The 24943-nt window shown below is 35.5% G+C and overlaps 1 protein-coding gene across 1 annotated transcript; it reads right to left on the reverse strand.

Moving 5' to 3' along the window:
* Positions 1 to 2760: 2760 nt before the first annotated feature.
* Positions 2761 to 23990, reverse strand: LOC137399814 (ELAV-like protein 1). The gene is made up of 10 exons (XM_068086046.1): positions 23876 to 23990; positions 21737 to 21879; positions 19922 to 20062; positions 18187 to 18340; positions 14931 to 15061; positions 12278 to 12369; positions 11959 to 12124; positions 11709 to 11855; positions 4556 to 4708; positions 2761 to 3326 (listed from the first exon to the last, which is right to left on the reverse strand). Exons 1-10 carry the CDS (start codon positions 23958 to 23960, stop codon positions 3000 to 3002), a joined length of 1539 nt encoding a protein of 512 aa, XP_067942147.1. The 5' UTR covers positions 23961 to 23990; the 3' UTR covers positions 2761 to 2999.
* Between the last annotated feature and the right edge of the window lie 953 nt (positions 23991 to 24943).

The following is a 24943-nucleotide window of genomic DNA, read 5'->3' on the forward strand; positions in this document are numbered from 1 at the left end:
ACTAATAAATACAAGTATCTGAGAGAATACAACTCTGCACATAAATGATGTTTGCATACGATAAATGAAGGATTTAAATGTAGAGCTGTGATAAAAAAAGGTCTAACACAAAAGTCAAAGAAAATAGTTCAGCAATAAACAGCAAATATAGAAGAGTTGCTTCATGCGCAACATGGTGACCATATGATGGTCTATATGTGACCATATGATGGGCACCATATGTGCATGGTGAACCTTATAATAACTTGCTTAGTTTGTGACCAAATCTAGAATTTACAACAGCTGCTGCTTGGCTATGGAACGCCGAGAAATAGCCTACCATTTGCTATAGAATGAGTGACTAAATCTGGAAGAACAAACTCCATTTTTGTGCCAACACAACCTCCTAAAACGAACAGCATAAAATAATACTCAATTAGAAACCATCAAAGATCACTTAATTATTTGCCATAAAACATCAAGTATTCAACAGGATCAAGCTTATGATACATGCTAAAAGTTTGAACTCATGAGCTGTATGGTCCAAATTTAGTTTGTTCGATTACACTCAAAGTTTATGTATTTGAGCAGATAATAAATTTTAAATATTTGCCTAATAATGTTGAAGGTGAATAAAAACACACCTTGAGCATGTTTGTCATCAACGTAATAGGGCTTTTCAATGCTTTTGCGGATATACTCATCATTATAGACGAAATCAATAATAAATAAAAAAATTTTGGTTTGATTAAGATGTGCATATGAATTATGCAGTGTGTGCTAAAACCTATTGACTTATTTAGACCATGCTAAGGAAGTTATTTTGAAGACCGCAAAGGAGTGGGCGGGCACCTTGATGACAAAAATCTGAACTAAAATGGTAAGTATAGGTGTCCCAGAACTGAGCCAGTGAAATTATGCGACATTCAATAATTGCGATCGGATATCAGAATCATGTTGATTGCTCGATCTTGATCGCCAGCTGGGTTGGAGGATGGGTAGAAAAAATCATTCTCTTCTCTTCTTCTTTCAAGCACACTAGAGCAAGAACAAGTGGTGCGCCTCATAAATTAAAGTTATTAGCTAGCATTTATCAGTAGTGTCTTACTATGTCCCGACTATATGTTATAGAGCAGCATGTTAGAAGCATCGATATGTTACGAGAGCAGTTAGCAAGCAATCTTTGATTTCAGTTCTCTGATAGTTCGTGGTAGGAAGCTATTATGATACACTGATTTGTTGGCGAATATTGTAGGAGGTTCTCCCCTTGCCGCAGCCCTAGTTGTCGCCATTTCAGTAGGTAGTCTAGTATAAGTTCATCATATGAGCTTGACAAAGCTTTATGGTTTTCTTCATTAGACAAAATGCGGTATAAGAGAGTATGTCTTATTTTCATTCGTCTATCTGCAAGTGTGTCAATCTCGAGCTTTTCTCGAGCAGCAGTAATGCTTTTTCTTCCCTTGATGTTGGCAATATATCTTATGGCTTTGTTCTGCACCATCTCAATATCTTGAACTAACTTGTTGATGGGCGTGTCCCAAACTGAGCTGGCATATTTAACATGGGATCTACAATGGCTTGTATACGCTAGAAGTCGGGCTTTCTCTTGAGAATGGTGGAGAGCATGTTTGATCATGTCAAGTTGACGATTTGCTTTGGATATTTTATCCTGTATATGCGAGTTAAATTTTAGGTCTGATTGTGGTATCACGCCAAGATATTTAGTTTCAGCAACGAATCTCAAGAGGATCGTTGTCCAGGTGGTAGTCTGGCAGAGGAGATGCCGCAGTAGGGTTAAATACCATTATCGAGCATTTGCTTACATTAAATGGAGCATTCTCACATTATGCATTCTTATCGTGTTTTAACAACGAAAAATGTTTGCCACCTTCTAGATTTAGGCAGTCAAAACAACAGTTTTAATTTCCTAAATGTAATATGATTTGCTAAAACATCTGTAGAGCTATGGCGTAGCAAAATCTTTAGCGTTCGAGTCGGCTTTGTCGATTAAAATATACAAACTATAACTTAAGAGCTTCTGCAAGCTTTCTGACTATATTTCTTTGTTCATTTCTTGTAGTTTATAACAAAACGCATTTTGAAAAACTTGACAGATCCGGCAACTTCTGATGTGAAAAAAGAAGATATTGGCTACGGTAATCTATAAGCAAAAAATAGGTTTTTCGACAACAAGCTATCAGATAAATTGTAAAAGTACAACAAAGTTAGAAGCATTCAGATTATTTTCATTTAACATTCCAAATCTGTCCGCGATAGCACAAAACCCTTACTGAGCATGAGCACATGCGTGACCTTAACATAGCAACTGGCTATGCGTCAGAGGTTGGGTTGGTCCGACTTACTCATCGTCAATAGTTCATCTCGGGTGTACCAAGGATACGACGCAAACCAAAATCGCAGCGAATAACCACCGCTAGATTAAATTCAGTCTATACATGCTGGGCTCGCCTTTTGGACATTCGCAAAAGCACATGTGCCACATGTGATCATTGGAAAGAGTTCATATATAGCAACAGCTACTGTCACTATTCAAAATTCAACCGTGTTAACAATTACTAGTCTTGTAAAACCTTACAATACACTAAAACAATGCATTTCAAGAAAACCAGTTTCTTCATAACTTGGTGGATTATATTTCAAGCAATGCAATACATGTAGTGGCCTGTAGTTGTGCTTGTATAGTTGATTTTGTTCGATCTATCTTTGATTCTAGTTCAAACTAGCCAATTTCACCAAAGAAAAGCAACGACAGTAGCTTCATTATACATGTAATGACATATTTTGGTGAATGCCATAAATTAAGCTCTCTTTTAATTAGAACAACACAAAGGGTATTACAGAAGAAACATACAATCAGCTATAATAACAAGGTACTTCTATCAGTGCTATAATACAGATTTATTAGCTATGATTTGCTAGCTAATAACTAAACCAGATATGGTTTGCTGAGACAATAATCCAATAATATACAGAGTAAAGCAACCGTTCAAGTTTCTGTGTTAATAGTAATCCCTTTCATAATTTAGAGGTGTAAGCTGAGGCCTTCTCTGACTAGGCAGAGCGTAATGAGGTCGACCAGTCTGTGAGCCAGCCCCATGACCATAGTGGCGCACAGGAGCGGAGCGAGGTGGCCTCATTCTTGGCATAGACTGTCCATACGTTTGAGATGGATATCCCATTTGACTGCCAGCCCCTATCGGATTGCCTACTGGTCGATTATGTATGGGAAAAGGGGGCACTTGTTCACGCACGCCGGGGCTATAGTATCTGTCTGGCCAGTAACTCTGATCAGCATAATATTCCTCAGCCGCAGGCGGCCTGTACATCTGTTGTGGTATAAAAGACATCGTTTAAACATAATGTGATGGCAACTGGTTGACCAATGTGGACACAATTCTTGAAATAGTAGTAGACACAACATTATGAAAGTGATAATAATGCATGTAAAGCAATATAAAATCAATTATAACAATATAACTTTACATATAGAATGATCTTGCAAAAACTGATAGCCGAATTCCCATGGAAAAAGACAAAATCTTTGCAGTTGAAATCGTCCACGGCTGAGCAACCAAATTCATGCAAAGCTATGAGCAGCAGTCCAGAGTAACGACCTACCAACTTACTGAAAGTCAAGGGGAGGGAACTCCAAATTGTGTATTAACTGATAATTTTGGTTGTTTGATTATTCGTAACTACATTATTCTATTTTGTCTATAATATTGTGGCATTGGTTTCCAAACAGAAGAACATTCTCTTATTCTCTCATTCTCGTGTGCATATTCATTTATAATAGATAAGTTATATCCATTTTACCCAGCTAACTTACTTGCCACAAACAATCTAGCAAAAGTAATGTTAACATTTTATAGAAAAGAATCATTTAAACCAAAGACAGGAGTTAATGGCTAAGGGTATTCAAAAATGCAAACGCTAGTAAATAAACACTGATTTAATCTTATCTAGACAATCCAGCTGAGAGACTCTTCGAACACAAGCTGGCTCAAATAGGAGTAACTATTTACTTACATCGGAGTGAGTAATACTCTTCAAAATAGTAAGTTTTTTACATGACCTAAAGATGACTATGGGCATCACCCAGTGCTGCCAGGAGTATTGCCCACAAAAAATTATAACTAATTATGAATTCACAGCCTGTAAACGCAAGAGATCCAAAGCAAAAAAGCATACTTTTTAAAAGGAAATAAGGTGTGAGATTCAAATGCCTCTGCAACTAATAAAACCAGAATGTCTGGCATGGTTCAGAACGCATAAGCCATGTTTCTTTGCAGAACTTATAAAGAAGAAAATATCCCAAGCATTACAGTTCTCCGAAGGCAATAATAACGTGTTTGTCTTAAATAATTTTATTATAAAAAGTATTTTTACACAGCGGAAGTGTGTTCGACTCCACTTTAAAATCATGGAGGCAGTGCGCTGTAGATTAGCAGATGACAATACCAAGCGAAGGATGTGTCTGATATGGACTGACACATGTTCCGAAGACATGTTTCACTCGAGTTCATAAAAATACTATGTAGTTATGGTACCATACCGGTTTAGGGGCGCTGAACACTTCTCGTTCATTGTAAATAGGTCCATCATACATGTGATCGGCGTATTGGGGTACACTTTCCATTTGAGGGTCAATGTGGGAATTTTGGCTGGGTATCTGAGCGTTGCTATGGATAGCATTTGCAGATGCTTCCTGTAAAACCATATCAATAAACAGTCAAATGTCCGAAAAGATCTAAGTAATATCACCAGTAAGTGCGTAATGGTTCGTGCGTAATGGTTGCGCACCTACCAAGTGCGTAATGGTTCTTCCACCAGTATGAATCTGCTCTAGCCTCACCTTAAAGTGCACATTTCTTAAAATAAAATCTATGAACATGGAATTGTCTTCTGCAACTGTACGGCGTAACACCACTATGAGGAGCTCCACTTTGAAACCTAATCTATATATATATTTTCTCAAAGTTGGTCGTATGTGTGTCGTTGCAGCTATAGCTATTACTAGAAATTCCCCTTTCATACAGCCCATGACCAAAGTGATATTGGAAAAAAGAAAGAGTACTGATGGTTGAGAAATGCAATATTAGCAGTCAAATGGCACTGCAGTGCAATAAGATAACTGCAATGGTAGCTGTAATGTACTGGGTGTGGGTGTTATTATATACAACAAACAGCAATAATGAAAGGAAAAGATTACATGTTTATATCTCTCCCCCTGCAATAGGAGAAATGCAATATTGGCCAATATTAAAAGTAAAATGCACTGATATTATTAGAATAACCACCCTAGGACACTTATGTATTCGCCTCATTTAACTTTCGCGTTTTCGCGGAGTCATCCTCTCGCGAAAATTTCATGTGCAAAACTAAACTATCATAATGAACGAGCGAAAACACGAAATTAAATAGCTTTGTTCATTGATAGTCCAAGAAACAATGGCAGCAAGCGATCAAATTGCATTATCGACCTCGCCCACACCATTCTACCTGCGGTTCACAATTACAAACTAGTCCCAAATTGAATTTTTTTTCTTATTGGTGAACCAGGCCCGTATTCCCTGGGGCGGCTGGCAGGCTGAGCCGTCCCAACTTTTTAGGAACTTTCCACGGCTAAGTACAGTCAAACTCGGATAACTCGCCCTTGGATGAAATGTAACATTTCATCTCAAACACAAGGTTAACTCGAACGGATTTGTTTGGTCCGTTCCCACGCAATGTTAAACTGCTTCAGATAACTCAACCTCAACATCATTTATTCGAAAAGTTATTTGCCCGACGGCTATGAAGACGGTTTTATCGCTGTAAAATATCACTTGATTCGAAGCCATAGAGACAAACATAAACTTTTAGTAGTTCTTAGGCGTCATTATTATCATCATCAGTGGCAAAATATTCTTGTTAACGACCTTTATAAAGGTTTGCAAAATATCAAGTTTTACCAAACATCCGCTTGGCCATGTCCCATCGAAAGCGTGGAAATTTCCGTATGAACTTAAAATAAAATCGGCAAAATTGATCTTTGTTAAAACACTCAAAAGAAAAATATGTCTTTTTTGAGCATTTCAACTGCGGTCAAGTTTTACCTATTTCAATTTAAAAACGTCTCGTCAGTCTCATCACCTAAAGCAGAACAAATCTCAAAAAATAGAAAAATGTTGATACTTTCCGATAAAATTTTTTAAAACTTCACACAAGAGGCCCGGCTGAGGCCCTACATAAGAAAAACCTGTTGGGGGCGCACACCGCCCCCCTCAACACCCCCAGGTGTTCATAACTAGTCGCCTAACATTAGCCACCCCAACTTGCAACCAGTGAATACAGGCCTGCGGTGAACTGAACCTGAGGAATCTAATTATGTTTGTTCCACTGCATTTATTTTCATATCACTATATTTTCGCACTCATCAGAGCTGCGAAATTAAGTTGCAGTGAAATTTTACTCTGTATGCTACTCACGAAACTAAATACTAGCAAAATATAAGTGTCCTAGGGCAATATTATTAATATAGTAGTAATAGAAAACCAATGCACAATTTTGTTTACATTTCAAAATGTCATAGCTAACAATATCAAGAAGTTGTGATATTTATATAGATTTTTAGAAAATCTATTTAAAATAGTGTTTGGTCATGACAAACAGCAATAATGACAGGAGAGGATTATATGTTTAAATCTCTCACCCAGCAATAGGAGAAATGCAATATTAGTAGTAAAATGCACTGATATTATTAGAATAACCAATATTATTAATATAGTAATACAGTAATAATAGAAAACCAATGCACAATTTTGTTTACATTTCAAAACGTCATAGCTAACAATATCAAGAAGTTGTGACAATTATATAGATTTTTAGAAAATCTATTCAACAAAACTATTTAAAAATAATAATAACAGTAACATATTGCCCATCATCAATGTTGTTAGTGTGACTATAACACTTCAATAGTCATCCAAACTTATAATTAAATATTGTAATAATCTCATAAGAATCGTTAAAAAAAATCATCATTTCCTTTACTTCCACTGCTTTGGACATCAGTTAGAATATCAAAGTACTCAAATGTTTCCAAAATGTCAGTTACTTTGAAATCGGCAAAAAAGAAACAATTTCAGTACTCCTACGTTAATTTCAGAAACCTTCAGCAATTCGCCAATGCTATAGACTGGTGAAATGTGCACGTTATTCTTTCGTGAAATGCGCACGACTTAATGGTTCTATTCTCTATCGCTCGGCGTTTCAATTGCCGGCCTTCATTTTGATCAAAGTAAGGCTTAGCAAGTTTTAATAACAATTTTCAGCAAAATTAATCTGTCGATTTGCGTATAATCCATTCAGATGGGTAAGTTTTAAGAATATGTCGACACTTTTCAAAGACTTGGTAATATATTTAAATAGGTTTATATGTGTTTTGTATCATTGTTATACTAAAACGACTCCACAGAAAAATGGTTAAATTAGATACAAGGGTTTGCGACGTTGTTGATGAATAATTTTCGTGAGTTGTGTGCACATGCATTTATCATAAAAACTTTCAAACATTCGCTCAGCTCGTTTGGTCGTGGGAAAATCTTGGAATTAAAATTCCTCGTTCTGATGGATTTGAAGTCACGATGAATCCGCAAGTCTTTAATCCAAGCGCTCTCCCACTGAGCTACATAAGGCATCTTCATCAAGCGGTTATCATATGCCGTATACCGTATCCACACGCTAATTATTTTAGCACTGCGCCCACACGTTACGATGCTCCTGTTAAGAAATTTTTTTTGCAAGGTTCAATTACTATACTTGGGGTCAAGGCCAATTCTTCTCAAGTGGGCAATTATATTATCTCCATAGGAAAAGCCTCGACATTCTCTCTCTGTTCATTCAGACAAAGACAGTACGAGGTCTTATTTTAACATTTTTACCAGTATCGAAAAGTACCAGTATCGTCATATTCAAAGTTTTGATGGATAGCTTCTGGTGAAACAGTAATCTTCTTTATACACACTTCAATGCAAGAATTGTTATTATTAATTCAAGATATTCAGGATTTTTATTTTGTTTTCTCAGTTTGTATTAATTATATCACTACCAAATCATCTTTTATTGTAATCGTAGCAAAACCGACTTAAAGAATAGAGAAAGCATTATATTATTATGCTTTATTATTCATCTTGAGGTGTTGACTGATGTTCTAAAAAAAGAATCAAGGAGATTGACCAACCAGAAGCTGAGATATAGCCAGCCAAACACAGGTCTACCAAAAAACAAAAGTGTTTTGGTAATCACCAATATATGACGTATGAAATCGACTTGTGTGTCATTGGTCAATTAAGCCAACTAATGCGCTCTCCTATAACAATCACGGCGTTTTAATTGGTTTAATCCCTGGAAGTATAGAACAATCAAATTGGGCCTAACAATTATCGCTCCTAAAATTCCGGACCAGTCCCTCTGACGTGTAGATTAGTTTTAGCATAAAATAATTACACGCATCTATTATTTCGCAACATTTCGCTATCTTGCTAGTTCAGCTCAGTTTTGTTGTTCTCCTACTTAGCTTCCCTATTCAGACTCATCTTTAGCGTTGTTCAGATTTTTTAACTATAGCTAATAAATAGAATCAATTAAATCAATCATCAATCTCGGTTATCATTTGGAATTTTCTACAAATTATATTAGTTACATCATTTATTCTATACGCAGTTATATTATTATTTTGTATAATATGCATTATGAATATTATATAAATCATAAAAAATAATCATAGATAAGATAATAGATCAATAGAAAAATCAAAGCAAAAGTTATCGTTTTCTTTTCTTATAGCAAGAGCAGCACTGTCAAGTTAGTCTTTTTAAGATTATGGCTGTAGTGAACTTCCAGTCTGTTAATAGTGACAATAATCATGAAAATCAACTGAATGCTGCAGTAGATACACAGTAGAAAAATGATGAAGGAACAAAAAGTCCCATTCCTATTTCTTATTCTAAACAAACTGCAATCGCGGATATCGCATATAGACTATACACGCGCCGTTCGTTGAACAGATGATCTTCGGAGCATATCCGTGGAGATCGAGTTAAAATTTGAAGCACAATAGTCAAAATCTGCTCTTCTGCTTTAAAAAATCATGGCGAGGGGTTGTGGGCAAATGCCTTTACCACACAATGTTTGGATGATTTTCCTGAGAAACCAGAGCTAGTATGTAAATTATTTACTATCGCGAGAAGCGTTTCACATCTCGTAGCCAAAACAATCATTATAAGTAACGGCTGTAAGGGTGCGCAACTCCGGCACATGACCATTAAGTCGATTTTATACGTCACAGTTTTCGGGATTTTCGAAGGGTTTTCCTCTGATTCTTTATTAGGTAGACCTGTGTTTGGCTGTCTATATCTCAGCTTCTAGGAGGTCAATCTCCTTGATTCTTTTTTTAGAACATCAGTCAACCCCTCAAGATAACTAATAAAGCATAATAATATTATGCTTTCTCTATTCTTTAATTTAGCTATTACTTGCTAATTATTTCACATTTACATCTAAACCCTTTTATAGCTGTTTTATTTTTTTAATTAATGCACAAAACATTTTCCTCATGATAAGAAGTTTGAAAGTTACAGTTGTTTGACAAATTTAAAAACTTTTACAGTTGTTTTTTTAAACATATTTCAACTACACAAAACACTTCTCAAACTACATGATACATAGTTTGAAAATTAAAATGGCAAATGTTGTTATATGGTAAATACAAATCAATTTTCTGTGCAGACTTTTCTATTACCCAGGCAACGCCGTTTAGTATAGCTAGTCTTGTATATACAAGCAAGTCTCCTGAGCCTAGGCCGTATTAAAAACTTTCCATCGATTGTGAAAGTACTTACATGGTAGAATAGCAAAATTCATTTTTAACTGAATTCATAGTGAAGCACTAAGCTTACAAAACTCAACGAAAAAAAAATTAAATAAAGTACATAGTTTTTCGTCACACTCTTTGAAAAAAGTGGTATTTTAAAGATGACTAAAGAACCAATGATTGCAGTACACCGAGTCTGATAGTGTACAGCGGAACCTCGGCTCTCGAATGCTTCGGCTTTCGACCAAAAAATTTGAGCTTTGTTCGTCTCGGATCTCGACCATAAATTCGGTTCTCAACCAAACCGGAACAAGCGCCTTTGCATTAAATATTCGGAACAGCTCCGGAAACAGCATGTTTGTACGTTTATCGACATTGTTATGAACCAATTTCGGAAGGTTCTCAAACAAAGAAAGAAGTTTCGTGTCATTAACTCTTTACAAAAAGGAGCCATTTGGGAGAATGTCGACTCTACTGAAGAGATTTTATAGGGACAAAACTCCTCCAGTCGAGTTACCCTAAATTGTTTTGAAGGAGGACTCTTCTTCAAAGATGTGAAGTAAACGTACTATTGCTGTATCTATTTTCTTTTCCACACGATTTTTGATGTAACTGATCTGTTGCATCTTTTGTTGTTTCATTATCAATTTCTGCGATTTTTGGATTTGTATCGCAACCTTTAAAGATTGACTTGCAACAAAACTCATGTTACAGTTATTTGGTATCAAAATATTCACCATGTCTTACTCTGCTGTGTTGTAGGTGCAAAATATGTGGAAATGTGATTACAAGCTCTTAAAAGCTCAAAAACGAACAGTTAATCACCGCCATCACGAAACGGCCGTAGATTGAAAGTGTGTGAAAATGTAAACAAAAGCCATCTTGTACAACTAGGTCCCATTTGAGCCGTTTTGGAAAGGGATTCTAATCTACGGCACTCTCGTGATGACAGCAATGAACTGTTCGTTTTTGAGCTTTTAAGAACTTGTAATCACATTTCCAAATATTTTGCATCTACAACACAGCAGTGTAAGACATAGTGAATCTTTGGATACCAAATAACTGTAATGTGAATTTTGTTGCAAGTCAACCTTTAATGTTTTCGATGTTTTAAGAGCAAAGCATAAGAAATGTTTACTCGTTTTTTTTTCATCATCATAGATAGAAAATCTTTAAAGTTAAACACAATCTTTATCTACCTGTTTTTATTTATAGTATGCACTATACAGTACAGTTTATGGTGTAAAATGTTAAAAAATACTCTACCGAAGTTGTTAAATCGACTTGGAACGGATTAAAACTTACATACAGTACATTAGTTCTAATGGGAAAACCTGTTTCGGATCTCGAACAATTCGGTTTTCGAACAACCTTCTGGAACGGATTGTGATTTTTGATCCTTTGTTACTAAGAATCTCTATCAGTGTGTCATTAGAAACTAGTGTTCAATCAGCAGTCATTTCTACATTTCTTGGTCGCTTTAAAGTACCCTCGGTATTTTGGCTTTATCTAAAGAGCTAATGATTCAATTAACTTAAAACTTTCAAACTTTGTTAAAAACATATTATGTACAAAACAACCAGAATTTCGAAAATTCACATAAACTTGAAGTACAACAAAAACAAATTGAAACTACTTGGCTTTAAACTACTATTTAGGCAATATCTTAAGAGCTAATCCAATCAATTTAAAACTTTGGAACTAGACCAAAAACGTATTCCGCACCAAACGACCAAAATTTAGTAACCTTACACAAACAGGAAGTGCCTGGAACAGGAACAGCTGATATAAGAATTCCCTGAATTATCTCAGGCCTAGGCCTTCAAGTATTAAATATTTTAAGACAACCAACCGCCATTTTGAATCGAACTTCGATAGTCCTATCCTCATAGGTGGATCTGTTAAGCTTTAGCACTGCCCTCACTGCCTCGTCGTCATTAGCCATCGTTACAAAGCCATAACCTCGAGGATGACCCGACTCATTTCGCATGACATTCACCTGCAACAAGTCAGGCCACAATCAATTCAGCTGCTGCAAGAGAAGAGAACTCACAACAAATGATATAAGAGAAAAACAAGCATGAAAAGTATTAGAATGTTACCTTGCGGATGACACCAAAGGGAGAAAACAGACTATAAAGTTTCTCCTCATCAGTAGTGAGAGGAAAATTTCTAACGAATATGACAACTCCCAGTTCTGATCTCTGGGCAAGACTTGGATCCGTCACAACACCTGTTTCCAGACGGTGTCCCAATGGTTTATTGCGGCTGTAAAAGAAATAGCAACAAACATGAAAAAAATAATCGAGACACTTTTTTCTGTTTGGCTTGCTATAAGACTAGACTGATGTGTGTCACAAGGCTTGCTATAAGACTAGAATTAGACTGCTCTGTGTCACAACATGCAAAAACAGTACTTACAGATGATTAGCCTTCAATGATCGCATGGGTCCAGCAGAAGACGCCTGATTGGATGGCGGAACATAACTTTGGTTCACGTTAGCTTTGCTATCCTGTAAACGCATAGACAATCAAAGATGGGCAACACTTGCCCTAACCAACATGGCTGATTGCACCGCCAGACTGCTTTTCTAGCACATGCATATGTATTAGGTAGAAATTGCTAAGGCAAAGACTATACATAATTCCAGTGTTTTGAAGTTTCAGTCAAGTACTTCTAACACAAACAATCATGGTAAATAAATATTTACCAGAGCACTAATTACCTCAAAGAAAATCCTGGTAAAAACTGGAAAAATTATGAGAAAAATTAAAATGGCAAATTCATGAAGATTTTGAAAGTTGAAACATTTCTCATTTTGATTCTTATGCACTGAAAAGTATTTACTTAAACCTTGAACTGTTATAAAATAAAAATACTGCTATTTTAACTGACATAAAATGCAGATTGTAACCTTGATTACAAATGTCATGCAACATAGACTTTTTTTATTTGTTTGTTTGACATTTAATGACAAACAGCAACTTACGCAGCTAAAATATGAAACTGGCAATGGAGTTAACAATGTTTCTCCCAGTTGATAATCAAGCAAGGTTGCACTGTCCTTGCCCTCCTAAGTGTGTGGCACACAATGTCAGCTTTGCAGCCTTGTCTATTCCAAGCGTAATTTAGTCTAGACAGCTTCAATCTACTTCCAGACTGAGTGGCTGTCAACTCGGCAAATATTTGGCTCATACGCCCATAATCAAAAATTGAATTTTAACCAAGTCAAAATATCAGCTTAAATCATGAATTTTCAGTATGCGCAGTGAATTCCCATGCTATGAAAGACTAATGATAATTTACTTGATAGCAGAATAATTTTTTATGAATTGTAGTTTTTTTCCAATTTCCCAGTAAATACCAATTTTTCCGGTTTCAGCTATTTTTCCCTGCCATCCAAAAAGTGCTGTGTTTTTCCCGGGAAAATTGTAATTCTGCAAGCAATATATATTAGATAAGAATTTTTGCTTTAACGTTGACTTGCAATAAAATTCACATTACAGTTATTTGGTATCAAAAGATTTACCATGTCTTACTCTGCTGTGTTGTAGGTGCAAAATATGTAGAAATGTGATTACAAGCTCTTAAAAGCTCAAAGACAAACAGTTAATCGCCGCCATCACGAAACTGCCGTAGAGCGGAATCAGTTTATCTCTCTGACGAAGTCAATCCATTTGGTTATTGTGTTGACACGTGACGTTCTCACAGGAATTGAAAGGCTATTAAAAAGACTCAATAGAAAACTTCTCGTAGCACTAGTTTATAAAAAACACCCGTATCAAATATAGATGCTCGTTATGTCAGTTTTGTTTCGGCTTGGTCTAATCGTCTAGTCATAATCTGATCATGTGACCCATACATCCTGCCAAACAGCGCAAATAATTTCTGCAACATTTTTCGATTATCACAGTTAACCAATAAGCTCGTCATGTTTATTAGTGAATGATATGTACTCCTTCGAGCTAAAGTAAAAAAATTAAACGAATTTTCACGATAAGTTATAATATATCAGTGCTGAAAGTGACAGCCTTACGATGATGATGATGATGAAATAGACGCGCATGGACAATAGACATGGTTTTATTGAATGCGTGAAGTATATTTGTGAAAACATTTCGACGAGTGAGGTTGCACGGAAATGTAAATAGAAGCAATCATGTTCGTCTACGTCCCCTTTGAGCTGTTTTGGAATGAGATTCTTATCTACGGCAGTTTCGTGATGGCGGCGATTAACTGTTCGTTTTTGGGCTTTTACGAGCTTGTAATCACATTTTCACATATTATGCACCTACAGCGCAGCAGAGTAAGACATGGTGAATGTTTTGATACCAAATAACTTTAATGTGAATTTTGTTGCAAGTCAATCTTTAAGCATTTTAACCTATGGAAAAATGGAAAGTGATGTAGAGGCCCAAGATTGTGGTCAGGCAACTGCATTTCATTTAGTGATTTTAACATCCAATCTCTTCATACAGCTTGTCCATAATGACAAGGACACATTATTAAAATTATGGGTGTTTCCTATATAGCCAAATTCTCTGCAGGTTTGGTATGATTTCAGACTAATGCCCACTGTCAATACCACTATTGTTGCAACGCATGATATGTTGCTAAGATGCCACTTAGTGAAATATAATGATCCAACTTATGATCATGTTTTGCCAAAATGCAAAAATGTGTTTTGCTGACTTACAGATAAAAACTATTGCGCAAGCAGCAGTAGAAATGCATACTCGGCATTGCTTCATCAGCAAATGACAGACTTATGTAATGTACTTCGTACATTATTAATACATATTCGTACATTTACAGAGTACATGTAATGTACTTCGTACATTACATGTACTCTGTAATGTACAGCGAATGACAGACTATAGGAAACAAAACAAAGTGATGTTTTAAAATGAATGAGCAAACAAAATACTTTTATGTACTTTAAATTTCAAATAACTCTTGCCACTCTTGTTTAGGTCTAAAACCGAATTCATTTATGTTACTGCGTAGCTGGAGTACAGCTTCCGTGTAAAAACTTGAGTGTAACGGAAGCAAGATATGTTGGAATTTACTTACGCTGCTGTAAGCGAACTGGACTTCGAGGTTCCGCAAAAAACCTTGGGGCTTTGTATTATTCAATGCGTTTATGGCTGCAGTACATTCGGTGGTGGTGGCAAGCAAGATAAAGCCAGTACCAGCGCATTTCACTACAAATATATAGTTGGAGTGGAAGTTATTCTGCTATGCAAGCTATTGTTTATTAAAGGCTACTGTCAATATGGAAAAATATGTATCAGACACACATTTTAAAATTAGTGAAGAGGTATTGCGATCAGCTGGTATACAGAGGTTTTTGTTAAGGACAGTGAAAAATTCAATTCCACGTACTTCTTCAATAAGCTGACACAACAAAAGACCAACTAGTTTTATAGGCGGGTTTTATTTTGGATGTTGAAAACACTTTTTCCCAGGAGAGTGGGGAAAATCCAAAAATAAGTGGGAAAATTCGAAATGAAGTGAGGGAAAAAGCGAGTAAATTGAGGAAAGTGATAATAATTGGGATAAATTAAAAAAAATGGAATTATATTGAAAATTAGTCAATTATTTTTATGATTGCAAACAATTTGGTTCATGCATAGTTTATTGCTACAAGAAATGAGATGCTGTTGGAAAACAATTATTAAAAATACCCCCGGTATTTACCGCACCGGAATAATTTTCCAACCCTGTTGAAAATACCTACAGTGATGTTATAGGCCTGGGAATATGTAATGACTTAAGCATTGGGACTACCTAATGTTGTATTCGCCGAGAATACCTAATGCTATAGGCGTTGGAAATACCTAATGTTATAGGCGTTGGAAATACCTAATGCTATAGACATTGGAAATACCTAATGTTATAGGCGTTGGAAATACCTAATGTTATAGGCATTGGGAATACCGTACAGGATGAATTTATTCGCGGAGTTATATTTCGCGAAAATTGTCTTTTCATGCATATTCGCGGATGAATTTATTCGCGGCTGAAAACTGCCACTCTCTAGGAAAAGTTAACTCTATTACGTCTAGCAATAGAGTTAACATTACGCATGCGCGGCTGCGCGCATTGTGCGTTCCATTTTCTATTTAGCTTACAACTACGGGTGGATCGTACTAAGCTATAAATTTTTTGTTGCGTTCAGAAGTTTTCACGAATATTCACAGATTTGGAGGCCTTTGATGAACCAACAATTTGTGGTAAGTAATGAGTTTTTCACATTTACTAAATTAGTTGAATCTTACTTTGGTTCTTCGGTAAAACGCAATATTCATGTTTTCCATCCCTACCAATTCATTATTTGTTTTAGTGTGAGAGAGAGATTTTTCATCATACACGGAAGAACAATGATTGCAAGGGTGGTGTATGTCATTTTTAGAAGATCACGAATCATTCAGGGAAGTCTGGAAATTCAGATAGAAGTGACCGCAGCTACTTACGAGGAGAATATATCTGATTTAAAAAAAGAGCAAAAACGCCTTTACGAGCACAAATCTTTGGCCAGCCGGCAGAACTTTGCAATAGTAAGCTACGAGGAGAGTTCTGATGATAACTTCCTTACCAGCCATGTAGTAGCAAGAGAATCGTCTTTAACATCTACCCAAGACAGTAACAGCGATGTAGAGCTGCTATTACCAAAATAACTAGTCGGAGAGCGCCATTACACGCTAGTATTCACTTATCAAGAGTCTCAGTTTAATTTTTTTGCTCTAGACAACCGCAATATAAACTAAACTGTTAATATTTACTCCATTCATCGTTTGTAAAATTTTATTTGTACACTCAAGTTTGTAATAAATTATAATATACCTATACATGAAATAAAATATATAATTTAATCATGTTTGCTGCAGCGATATCAAGGAGTTGTTGTCAATGAAGGGGTCTAGGTTGACTGGTTGCTTCTCTGCCAATATTCCTGCCTTGATGAATATTACTACTTGTCTCTAGTTTTCGTAATCGGAGTAGGTTGTTTTATTCTCAGTCTGCAGTAAACACAAAAAAGAAAAAAATCTTAACAAGTGTCAAGGAAGTACAAAAACAATAGCTGAAGTATTTAATGAAAGCGATCAGTTTTAAACAAAAGAATTAACTAATGCAGTTAATAATGAAAAAACATATCTGCACAGCACATCAAATACATACCATAATGTCCAGATCAGAATCATGATCGTCCTCAACTTCGGTATTCAAGATTGATGGAGTTGATTTCAATGTATAAAGACTAGGAGAGCTTTTTTGCGATGATGAAGCCATGCCGAACTACTTGTAAAAACCTTGAATAATTTTGTAAAGTTTGCTGCAATGGCAATAAAACTCAGAACCCCGGCAATGATTTTAAAGAAGTTTTGGAACTCGTCTACGTTTAGTACTTCTGCCTAGTGGCTATTTTCGCTATGACGCCATTCTGCTTATCTTGTGACAACCTTGAATAATTTTGTAAATAAATGTGATGCATTGGCAATGGTGTTAGCTCAAAGCCTAGGCAATGATTTTAAAAATGTTTTGGAACTCACCTACGTTCAGTAGTTATATTAAAAACTAGCCTAGCAACTAGTTTTCAACTTGATGCAGTAGTTATTCTCCCTTGTGATAAAAAATAGAACTAATTATTCACGGAATTTAATAATTCGCGGAGTTTACTGCTCGCGAAATCGCGAATTTTTATATCCATCGGATATTTTCATCCTGTATGGTACCTAATGTTATAGGCGTTGATAATATTGAACTCCAGCTTTCTGAGAAGCATACGTCAGAAGCACTATGTCAGTAGCTTGTGCTTCCTAACTCGCTGCTATTCTACTAAAGCCCGGGTCATTAAAGATGATCATTTGCTAACTGTTGGCACCAACTTGCGGAGAGAGATTGTAAAAAAGGTGGTTTACTTCTCATTAATGTAAACAGCACTTAAAAACAGTCTCGCTGCCATGATGCAGGAAGTCTAGCCAACAGCTGATTGGATTACAGGAGCAAAGGGGTAATTCAAAAGTGACTAAAATTCTCAGTCCATAAGGCCGTAAACTGGACTATTGATCTGGATAAAGAATCGCAATATAGCAACTATCCTCAAACAATCAGTGCTCTCCTCATCCAAGCAATTATCACAATTTAATTAAAAACAGTGATTAAAATAAGGCGTCGTTCATGAATGTCTACAGTTGCAAAGAGTATGATATTAACAACGGAGGGGGAGGCAACAATAGCAAAGTTTGGTACGATAGCAAAGACTATGACACTCTAAGCGTTATAGACATTCCTATTACAAACTGCAAAGGACTGACTGGTGACTCACTGGTTTCTTGGTTCATGAGCACTTTGCAGTTGATTACAGTACCATAGGGAGAGAACAACTCCTTCAATAAGGCCTCATCTGCAGTCAGTGGGAGACCAGTTAAGTAGAGATTGCAGTTTTTGGTCTTCTCTGACTTAGGTCTAGCATAGGCAACCTAACAAAAAAGCCTAACGATCATAAACGCTGCCAAACGAACTTATAAGCACTTGATACTTCAACAACAAAATCTAACTCACGATGTACAGTTGAGGATGATGTAGCTTACGGTCAAAGCTGATGCACAGTTAAACCGCTATTTATTACTGTTTAAACATACCATTATTTCCAGGATATCTATCAAGTGCAAAATGTGAGCTGATATTTGACTCTAGACCCAAACCAATTTCACCATGTTATGTTTAAAATCTCCGGAAAATGAAAATGATAAAAAGAAATGTAACACGGGTGAAAGTGAAACTAAAACACTGAGAATAGAAAGATACTAAAGCTAAATACCTAGTGTTCATATAGTCTACATAGGAGTAAGTCACATTGCATATTTCTAATACCACCTCTACCTATGGACTATCCATCTCCTGCATTGTTGCAGCTACACCTACTTTCGCATATTTTTCAAGTAAAGTGACATCAAAATGCTCTTCAAACTAATTTAGTGCATTGCATTGCTACTGTAGAATTAAATTACTTTATTGTTATGCATAACTATTTGCAAAATTCATTTTAGACGTAACACAGGTTTCTGGGATGAAAAACATTAATGAGTTACAGTCATACCTCGATATACGCGTTTAATGCATTCCGGGACCGAGGTCGTGTGTCAATTCTATCGAATCTCAAATCAATATTTCCTATGTAAAATAACTATAAACAAATTAATCCGCTCGGAAAAAACTCGGAAAAAAAAGTCTCGGAAAAAACATAAAAACAAGATATTACATTACAATGTGCTAATTCGCTACCTATGCGCGCAAAGTAACATATACTTATCTAGTGGATATGATCTGCCATAAAATGTAACATTATGTACAGTACAGTAACTGTATGGTGTTCCTACCTTCACTATCTTCCTTACCTTACGCTACACTTTTGTGACGCAACGTAACATAAACTTTAAATTTAATTTAAATGAAGTAGCTTGCTAAACACTCACTTAATTATAAGTTTGAATTTTTACTAAAATTATTTCTAATTTGATTTTCTTTGTTCTCCCGGCTTACCTCTTTTTAACTCGGTTTTCAACTCACTTTTAGCTGGCCTTTTTAACACTTTTTCAAACTGATCTGAATAGAGAGACCGGGTGATGCTGTTTTCATAAGCGGCCTCTTGCGCAATCAAGCAACTACCAAGAACTGTCTCGTATCACAAGACAAAATTTATCTCAGAATTTTCCTTGCATCTCAAACTTCTCATATTTTGAGACACTAGCATGTTGAGGTATGACTGTGCAGTGTACTCACAAAGGGAATACTTGATATAACAGTTATGTGACAGTTTAAATGTACAAAGCAGATTCTACAACAAACTAAAATTGTACATAAAAAATTGACTATATAACAACTGAATGCCATCATACAGTTCGGATGAGTGCAGGAGTTACCATTACTTGTTATTATAGAATGAAGAGCAGACAACTATTGAAAGAACATATACTGCAGCGTGGTTTACCGACCACCTACTATTTTATAATGGCACTTGTAACGAACTAAGACCGTTCAAGCTGTACAAAGAGGCGAACCTTGAGAGTCTTGTTCAAAAGTCGGAGTCCATTCAGCTTGGTGATGGCAGTTGCAGCATCGGCAGCAGTGGCATAGTTAGCGAAGCCATAGCCGAAGCAATATCCTGTCTTAGGGTCCCGTACCACTTTATGATTTGTAAGCTATAAAAATGTAATAGCTTGTATGTTAAGGCCTCCTTTTACAAATAACCTATTTATTGGAGAATTCATTTCAATTCCATTAATTTCTATAATAATGGAACTTACTATTTGTGTGATTACTCCAATTTAATTGGAGTACTAAAAAATAATCAAATTATTGAATTGGAGCATTACTGTGAATGATAGGAATTAAATGTAGACTCCCAACATTCTTGTCAGAAACACAAATCGATTAAAGCCTATAACTTTATAATAGTTGCATGACTTAAGCATAGCCACCAAACCGGCTCACACTACCAGCTCACACTACTTGCTCACTATGGGTGAGGGTGAAATGCTGACCTCTCCCTTTAATGCTATCAATCATCAAACAAACTTGAGCTAGAAAATCAAAAAGAAGTCCATATAGACATTAACTTTCCTTCTCTCCGGAGAAAAACTTACGTAAAACCTCTAATTGAATGCCATGACGCTCTATTTTTCAACCCTTCTTTTTTAATGGCGGTCAATTTTAGGTGGCGTTCAAATAGAGGCTGGCATTGTATTTTTCAAATGGCTCGGCAGAATTTCGGGAAAATAAATTTGGCCCTTTTTTTGGGCGAAGTGAATGTCGCCTATATTTTGCCCTCTCTTTCCGGTGGAGCGATGTTAAACCTTTTAGATGCAATAAATCTGCTAACTTACCTCTTAACTTGTCAAAGATCGCTAAATGAAATATGAATTGGGGAACCGAGAGATATTTCTACCAGTTGTTATCTATTGTTTGCAATTAATCTGCAATGATACTATAGCCTGTGCATTGCAAGTTGTTAGAGATTTCAATTTTTTATTTCATTCTAAATTTGAAAACATATTTATCTATATCAAGAATGTTGAATAAAAGCTCATTGCACTCATTGATATGTCTGCTACAGTTTGCAGCCAAAACTAGCTTTTTATGAGTAATAAAAGAGGAGTTATGAGCATCAATCCATTATAAACCGGGTTAAGATAACTGCAGGGATGCTATTAAATTATATGCTATAATCTGCAAATTTACAAGTTATATAGTAACAATCAAGGAAATGTTACAAATATATATTCATGAAAAAGTGACATAAACGAAAGATACTTGTATTACTTGCAGAAACAAAGATTAACGTTTTTAAAACAAAAATATTTCAATCGTTTGCTCGGATAGCTGCGTTCTGATTGTTGCTTTCTATGGAACGAGCTGCTTCTGTTTGTCCAATACCTTCCACAATGTCTTCTGACCTAAACTCTTCTTATGCACTGCTGAACTAGTCAATATTGACGCCCAAACAATTGTTTTGCAGAGCAATATTTTTACTCGTTGCATTTAGCACATTTTGGTATGCATTTAGCATGGCGCTTTATTTTTCAACCCTTCTCTCAGGGTTGCGGTCAATTGGAGGCGCTGTTCAAATATAGGCGACGTTCAATTAGAGGTTTTACAGTAATTATCCTGATAATTGCTCTTGCTCATCAAAATGTCATATTATGTACTCCCTACGCCTCATCAAACAAATCTGAGTGAACAAATTGTTTATATTCTTTACATTGTTTACAAAATCAAGCTTTTAAAATACTTGTAACACAAATGAAGGCAACACTTACAGCAATGAAATATTTGCTAAAAATGTTATAAAACTACCCGAAAGTCGAGGTACTTACAGTTCCAATGGCTGAAAAGAGATTGTAAAAAGCATCATCCGAAAGAGTCTGTGGCAAATAGTTGACAATGAGGTTAGTACTGCTGAAGTTCGCACCATCTCCAGTTGCATTGGAAACATCAGCAGCATCTTGCTCTGAATTACCTATGAGGTAAGCAGTGTGAGGTGGTATACACAGGGAATGCTAAGAAGGTAATCTTAGGTCTAAAATTCCAACTCGATAGTTGTAAAACCTATGAACAATAGTCTGGGTATGCCATCTCTCAGATCAGACTATCTAATGTAATTAATTTAAATTTATATTAAAACAGCTACAGACGTATACATGGTCAACTAACCTATAGATAAAGATTAATTAACCTGCTATAGACATATACATCAGCTAACTATCCTGCTGTAGCTACATATTGTATATGGGCTAACAAACTTTCTATAGACATGCATTATGCAAGAAATAACTAACCCGCCAAGGACTGCGACCTAGTCTAACCTGTTAAAGGTATAGACTAACATACCTTTTACACACAAATGTGGGCTAATTAACCAGCTATAGGCAAATACGTGGGCTAGCTAACCTACTATAGGCATATACATGGGTTGACAAACCTGCTGTAGGCATATACAAGGGCTAACTTCTCAAAATTAATGGATTTTGGCTGCTGATCTCGGTAAAAACCGTAAATTAATTTTTACGGTAAAATAAAAGTGGTCAAAAATTTGGTCGGTAAGCATATGAAAAGAGAGAGAGCGTAACTTACCAACGCACCTGCAAGTTGACGCAACAAAACTAAGCGAAATTCAAAAATATAACAGTTCACCAAATAATTATCAGCCACTGGCTAACATAAAGATTACGAAGAATTAAAATCCTTTAGTTTACAAATAAAAAAAGATAGCTAGTTGCCCATCTAATATAGCAAAAAGAAACAATAACAAGAATAATCACACTATGAATAACAAAGCGAATAATAAATAAAATAGTACTTATTAGAATTAATAGTAATAAGCAGAAACATAACTAAAAAATTTAAGAGAATAAGGATGATCTAGTGGTTATCTTTAAAAAGATGAAATGGGATATTATTAAAAGGGGCCAACTACCGTATTTATTTGAGTACAATGCGCGCCCTTAACGTTTGAATAAAACATGTTATTTTTTTTCATTATGTATCGGTGTATATTTGAACTGTATATGGTTTAAGAGAAAGACTGCATTCCGGTTGGCATTACAATATCTATCGCGAATATGCAACTAATAACAACAACAAAAAATTGCACACATCTCTAAATTATCTATTCTTGACAAAAACATCTTGAATGAAAAATATTTTTTTGGATACAGCAAGCTACAAATTTGTACTTAATGATGAAGCCTGAATCATTTTGGGTCTGTAACCGTCCATCCTTCAATAAATATATTAGTGTGCCATAATGGTGTCAAAAGTTTGATGTTTTGCTCTCAATTGACAAAGTGGAGAAGCAGTTACTTCACCTCTTTACAATTAGTGAATTTTCACTTTAAGCCATGCATCTATTTTGTCATGCCGGTTTCAAAGAAGTAAGTTGTCAAACAGTCTGTACAAAAATGATCAGATGTATGGCTGAACTTTCCTCAGTAAATGCGGCAGCAGTCATCTGGTAAGGGGTAGCCCATTTTTAGTCGAGCGGACCATATTTTTTTGTTGAAAACCGCACCAAATTTTGCGTGTTACACACAAATAAATACGGTACTGTTTTATTAAAAAAAAAACATAATAGCATTTGAAAACAAACAATTGTCCTTTTCAAATTTTTCTCTAAACCACCACTGATGCACTTTGATGATACTCCGCGTTAGCATTATGTTGCAAAACGAAGTTTTGATAGATTGTATAGGGCAGACATTTTACTACATGCCAAACATTTACCATTAAATTTACTTTAGAGACGAGTTTACTTTAGAGTTATACAAACTAAAATTATTTTAACACATAATCTATCATAGTTTATATGTATTTTGAATAAAGATGTTATGGTAGATTCAGTAAGTAAAATAAATAATCATATAAATAAAACGGAGGTACCAAGGTGAAACAAAGAAACGAAATAAATCCAATGAGTATAGTTCCTTGTAAGAACTATCATTTTGACCAGTCATCACCTGCTGCTGAGGATTCCTCAACCTCAGTGCTGCTCATCTTCACTGAATTGGTTACAATTACTGAAAAAAAATCAATTGAACACATTGTAATAAATAATATCTAAAAATATAACGAATCAAACGCTTATGCTAAAAATTACAAAAACAAATTTCTTCAAAGAATTATCTAATTCTATGACAAATGAAATATGATACTCGGGCTTGTTGCTATTGTAATAAAATCAACAAAACAATTAAATAGAAAAGCGCATCCCGCGCAATACTGAGTGCCCGGCAAACACACCGGCTTAAAAACTGTTGAATTGCAAGTGTAGCTAGTTACAGCCAAAAGGAATGCTCAGAACCTTTTTGTAACCTGAATGAACATCCATGACAACATTACATACCATTGATTGCAGAATAGATACACAACCTACCTAATGTTTCCCACACTACAACTATTTCCTTATTTATATGCCATCTGGTGGTGAATTGTACACAGGTTTTACATTGAACAGCTCAACAATAGCAGAAAATACAATTTTAAAGATTTGGGTTAAGCTAAATAGACTGTGTTTTTCTTAAAAGCATTGTAACAGTGTTGCAAAACTAGCTTGTGATTTGATGTCATCCCATGAGGTATGTTTGAAATGTTTATTAGTAACTAAAATAGATTCTCATATTTAAAAAAACTATGAGTGGAACCAAAGTCACAGTGTTATCTCAAGAGAGAGAGAACATTCTAGGCAAGTAAATTCAGATTACTGGAGGGTTTGTCACAAGCCAACAAAACCAAAGATAAAATCTTTGGTTTTGGGAAATTTGCTGAAATGTGCACAGCTCGGCTGAACCCGATAATTCAGCAACACAAAACCAAACTCAAAAAATGAATGTCATTACTGCTACTTCTTTTATTATGATAACAATATTTATTGCTTTTGACTGATCCAACTATTTTTAAAGAATTAAATCATATAATACATTCTCTAGTAATATATTGTTCGGGCAAACAAACGTTTCGGTTATACATAGCCAAACAAACTTCAGTATCACTGCGGCAGGCTTTTATGGTTTCATTATTTTGACCAA

Source organism: Watersipora subatra, chromosome 7 (genome assembly GCF_963576615.1).
Source record: "Watersipora subatra chromosome 7, tzWatSuba1.1, whole genome shotgun sequence".
Taxonomy (NCBI): domain Eukaryota; kingdom Metazoa; phylum Bryozoa; class Gymnolaemata; order Cheilostomatida; family Watersiporidae; genus Watersipora; species Watersipora subatra.

Bases quoted from the DNA above. Each gene is read 5' to 3' on its own strand.
- LOC137399814 (XM_068086046.1), bottom strand. From the start codon at position 23,960: ATGTGTTCAATTGATTTTTTTTCAGTAATTGTAACCAATTCAGTGAAG. The intron at 11,856-11,958 runs GTAACATTCTAA...GACTTGTTGCAG, and splicing joins CCTTTGGTGTCATCCGCAAG to GTGAATGTCATGCGAAATGA. The intron at 3,327-4,555 runs GTATGGTACCAT...ATACCACAACAG, and splicing joins TGTTCAGCGCCCCTAAACCG to ATGTACAGGCCGCCTGCGGC.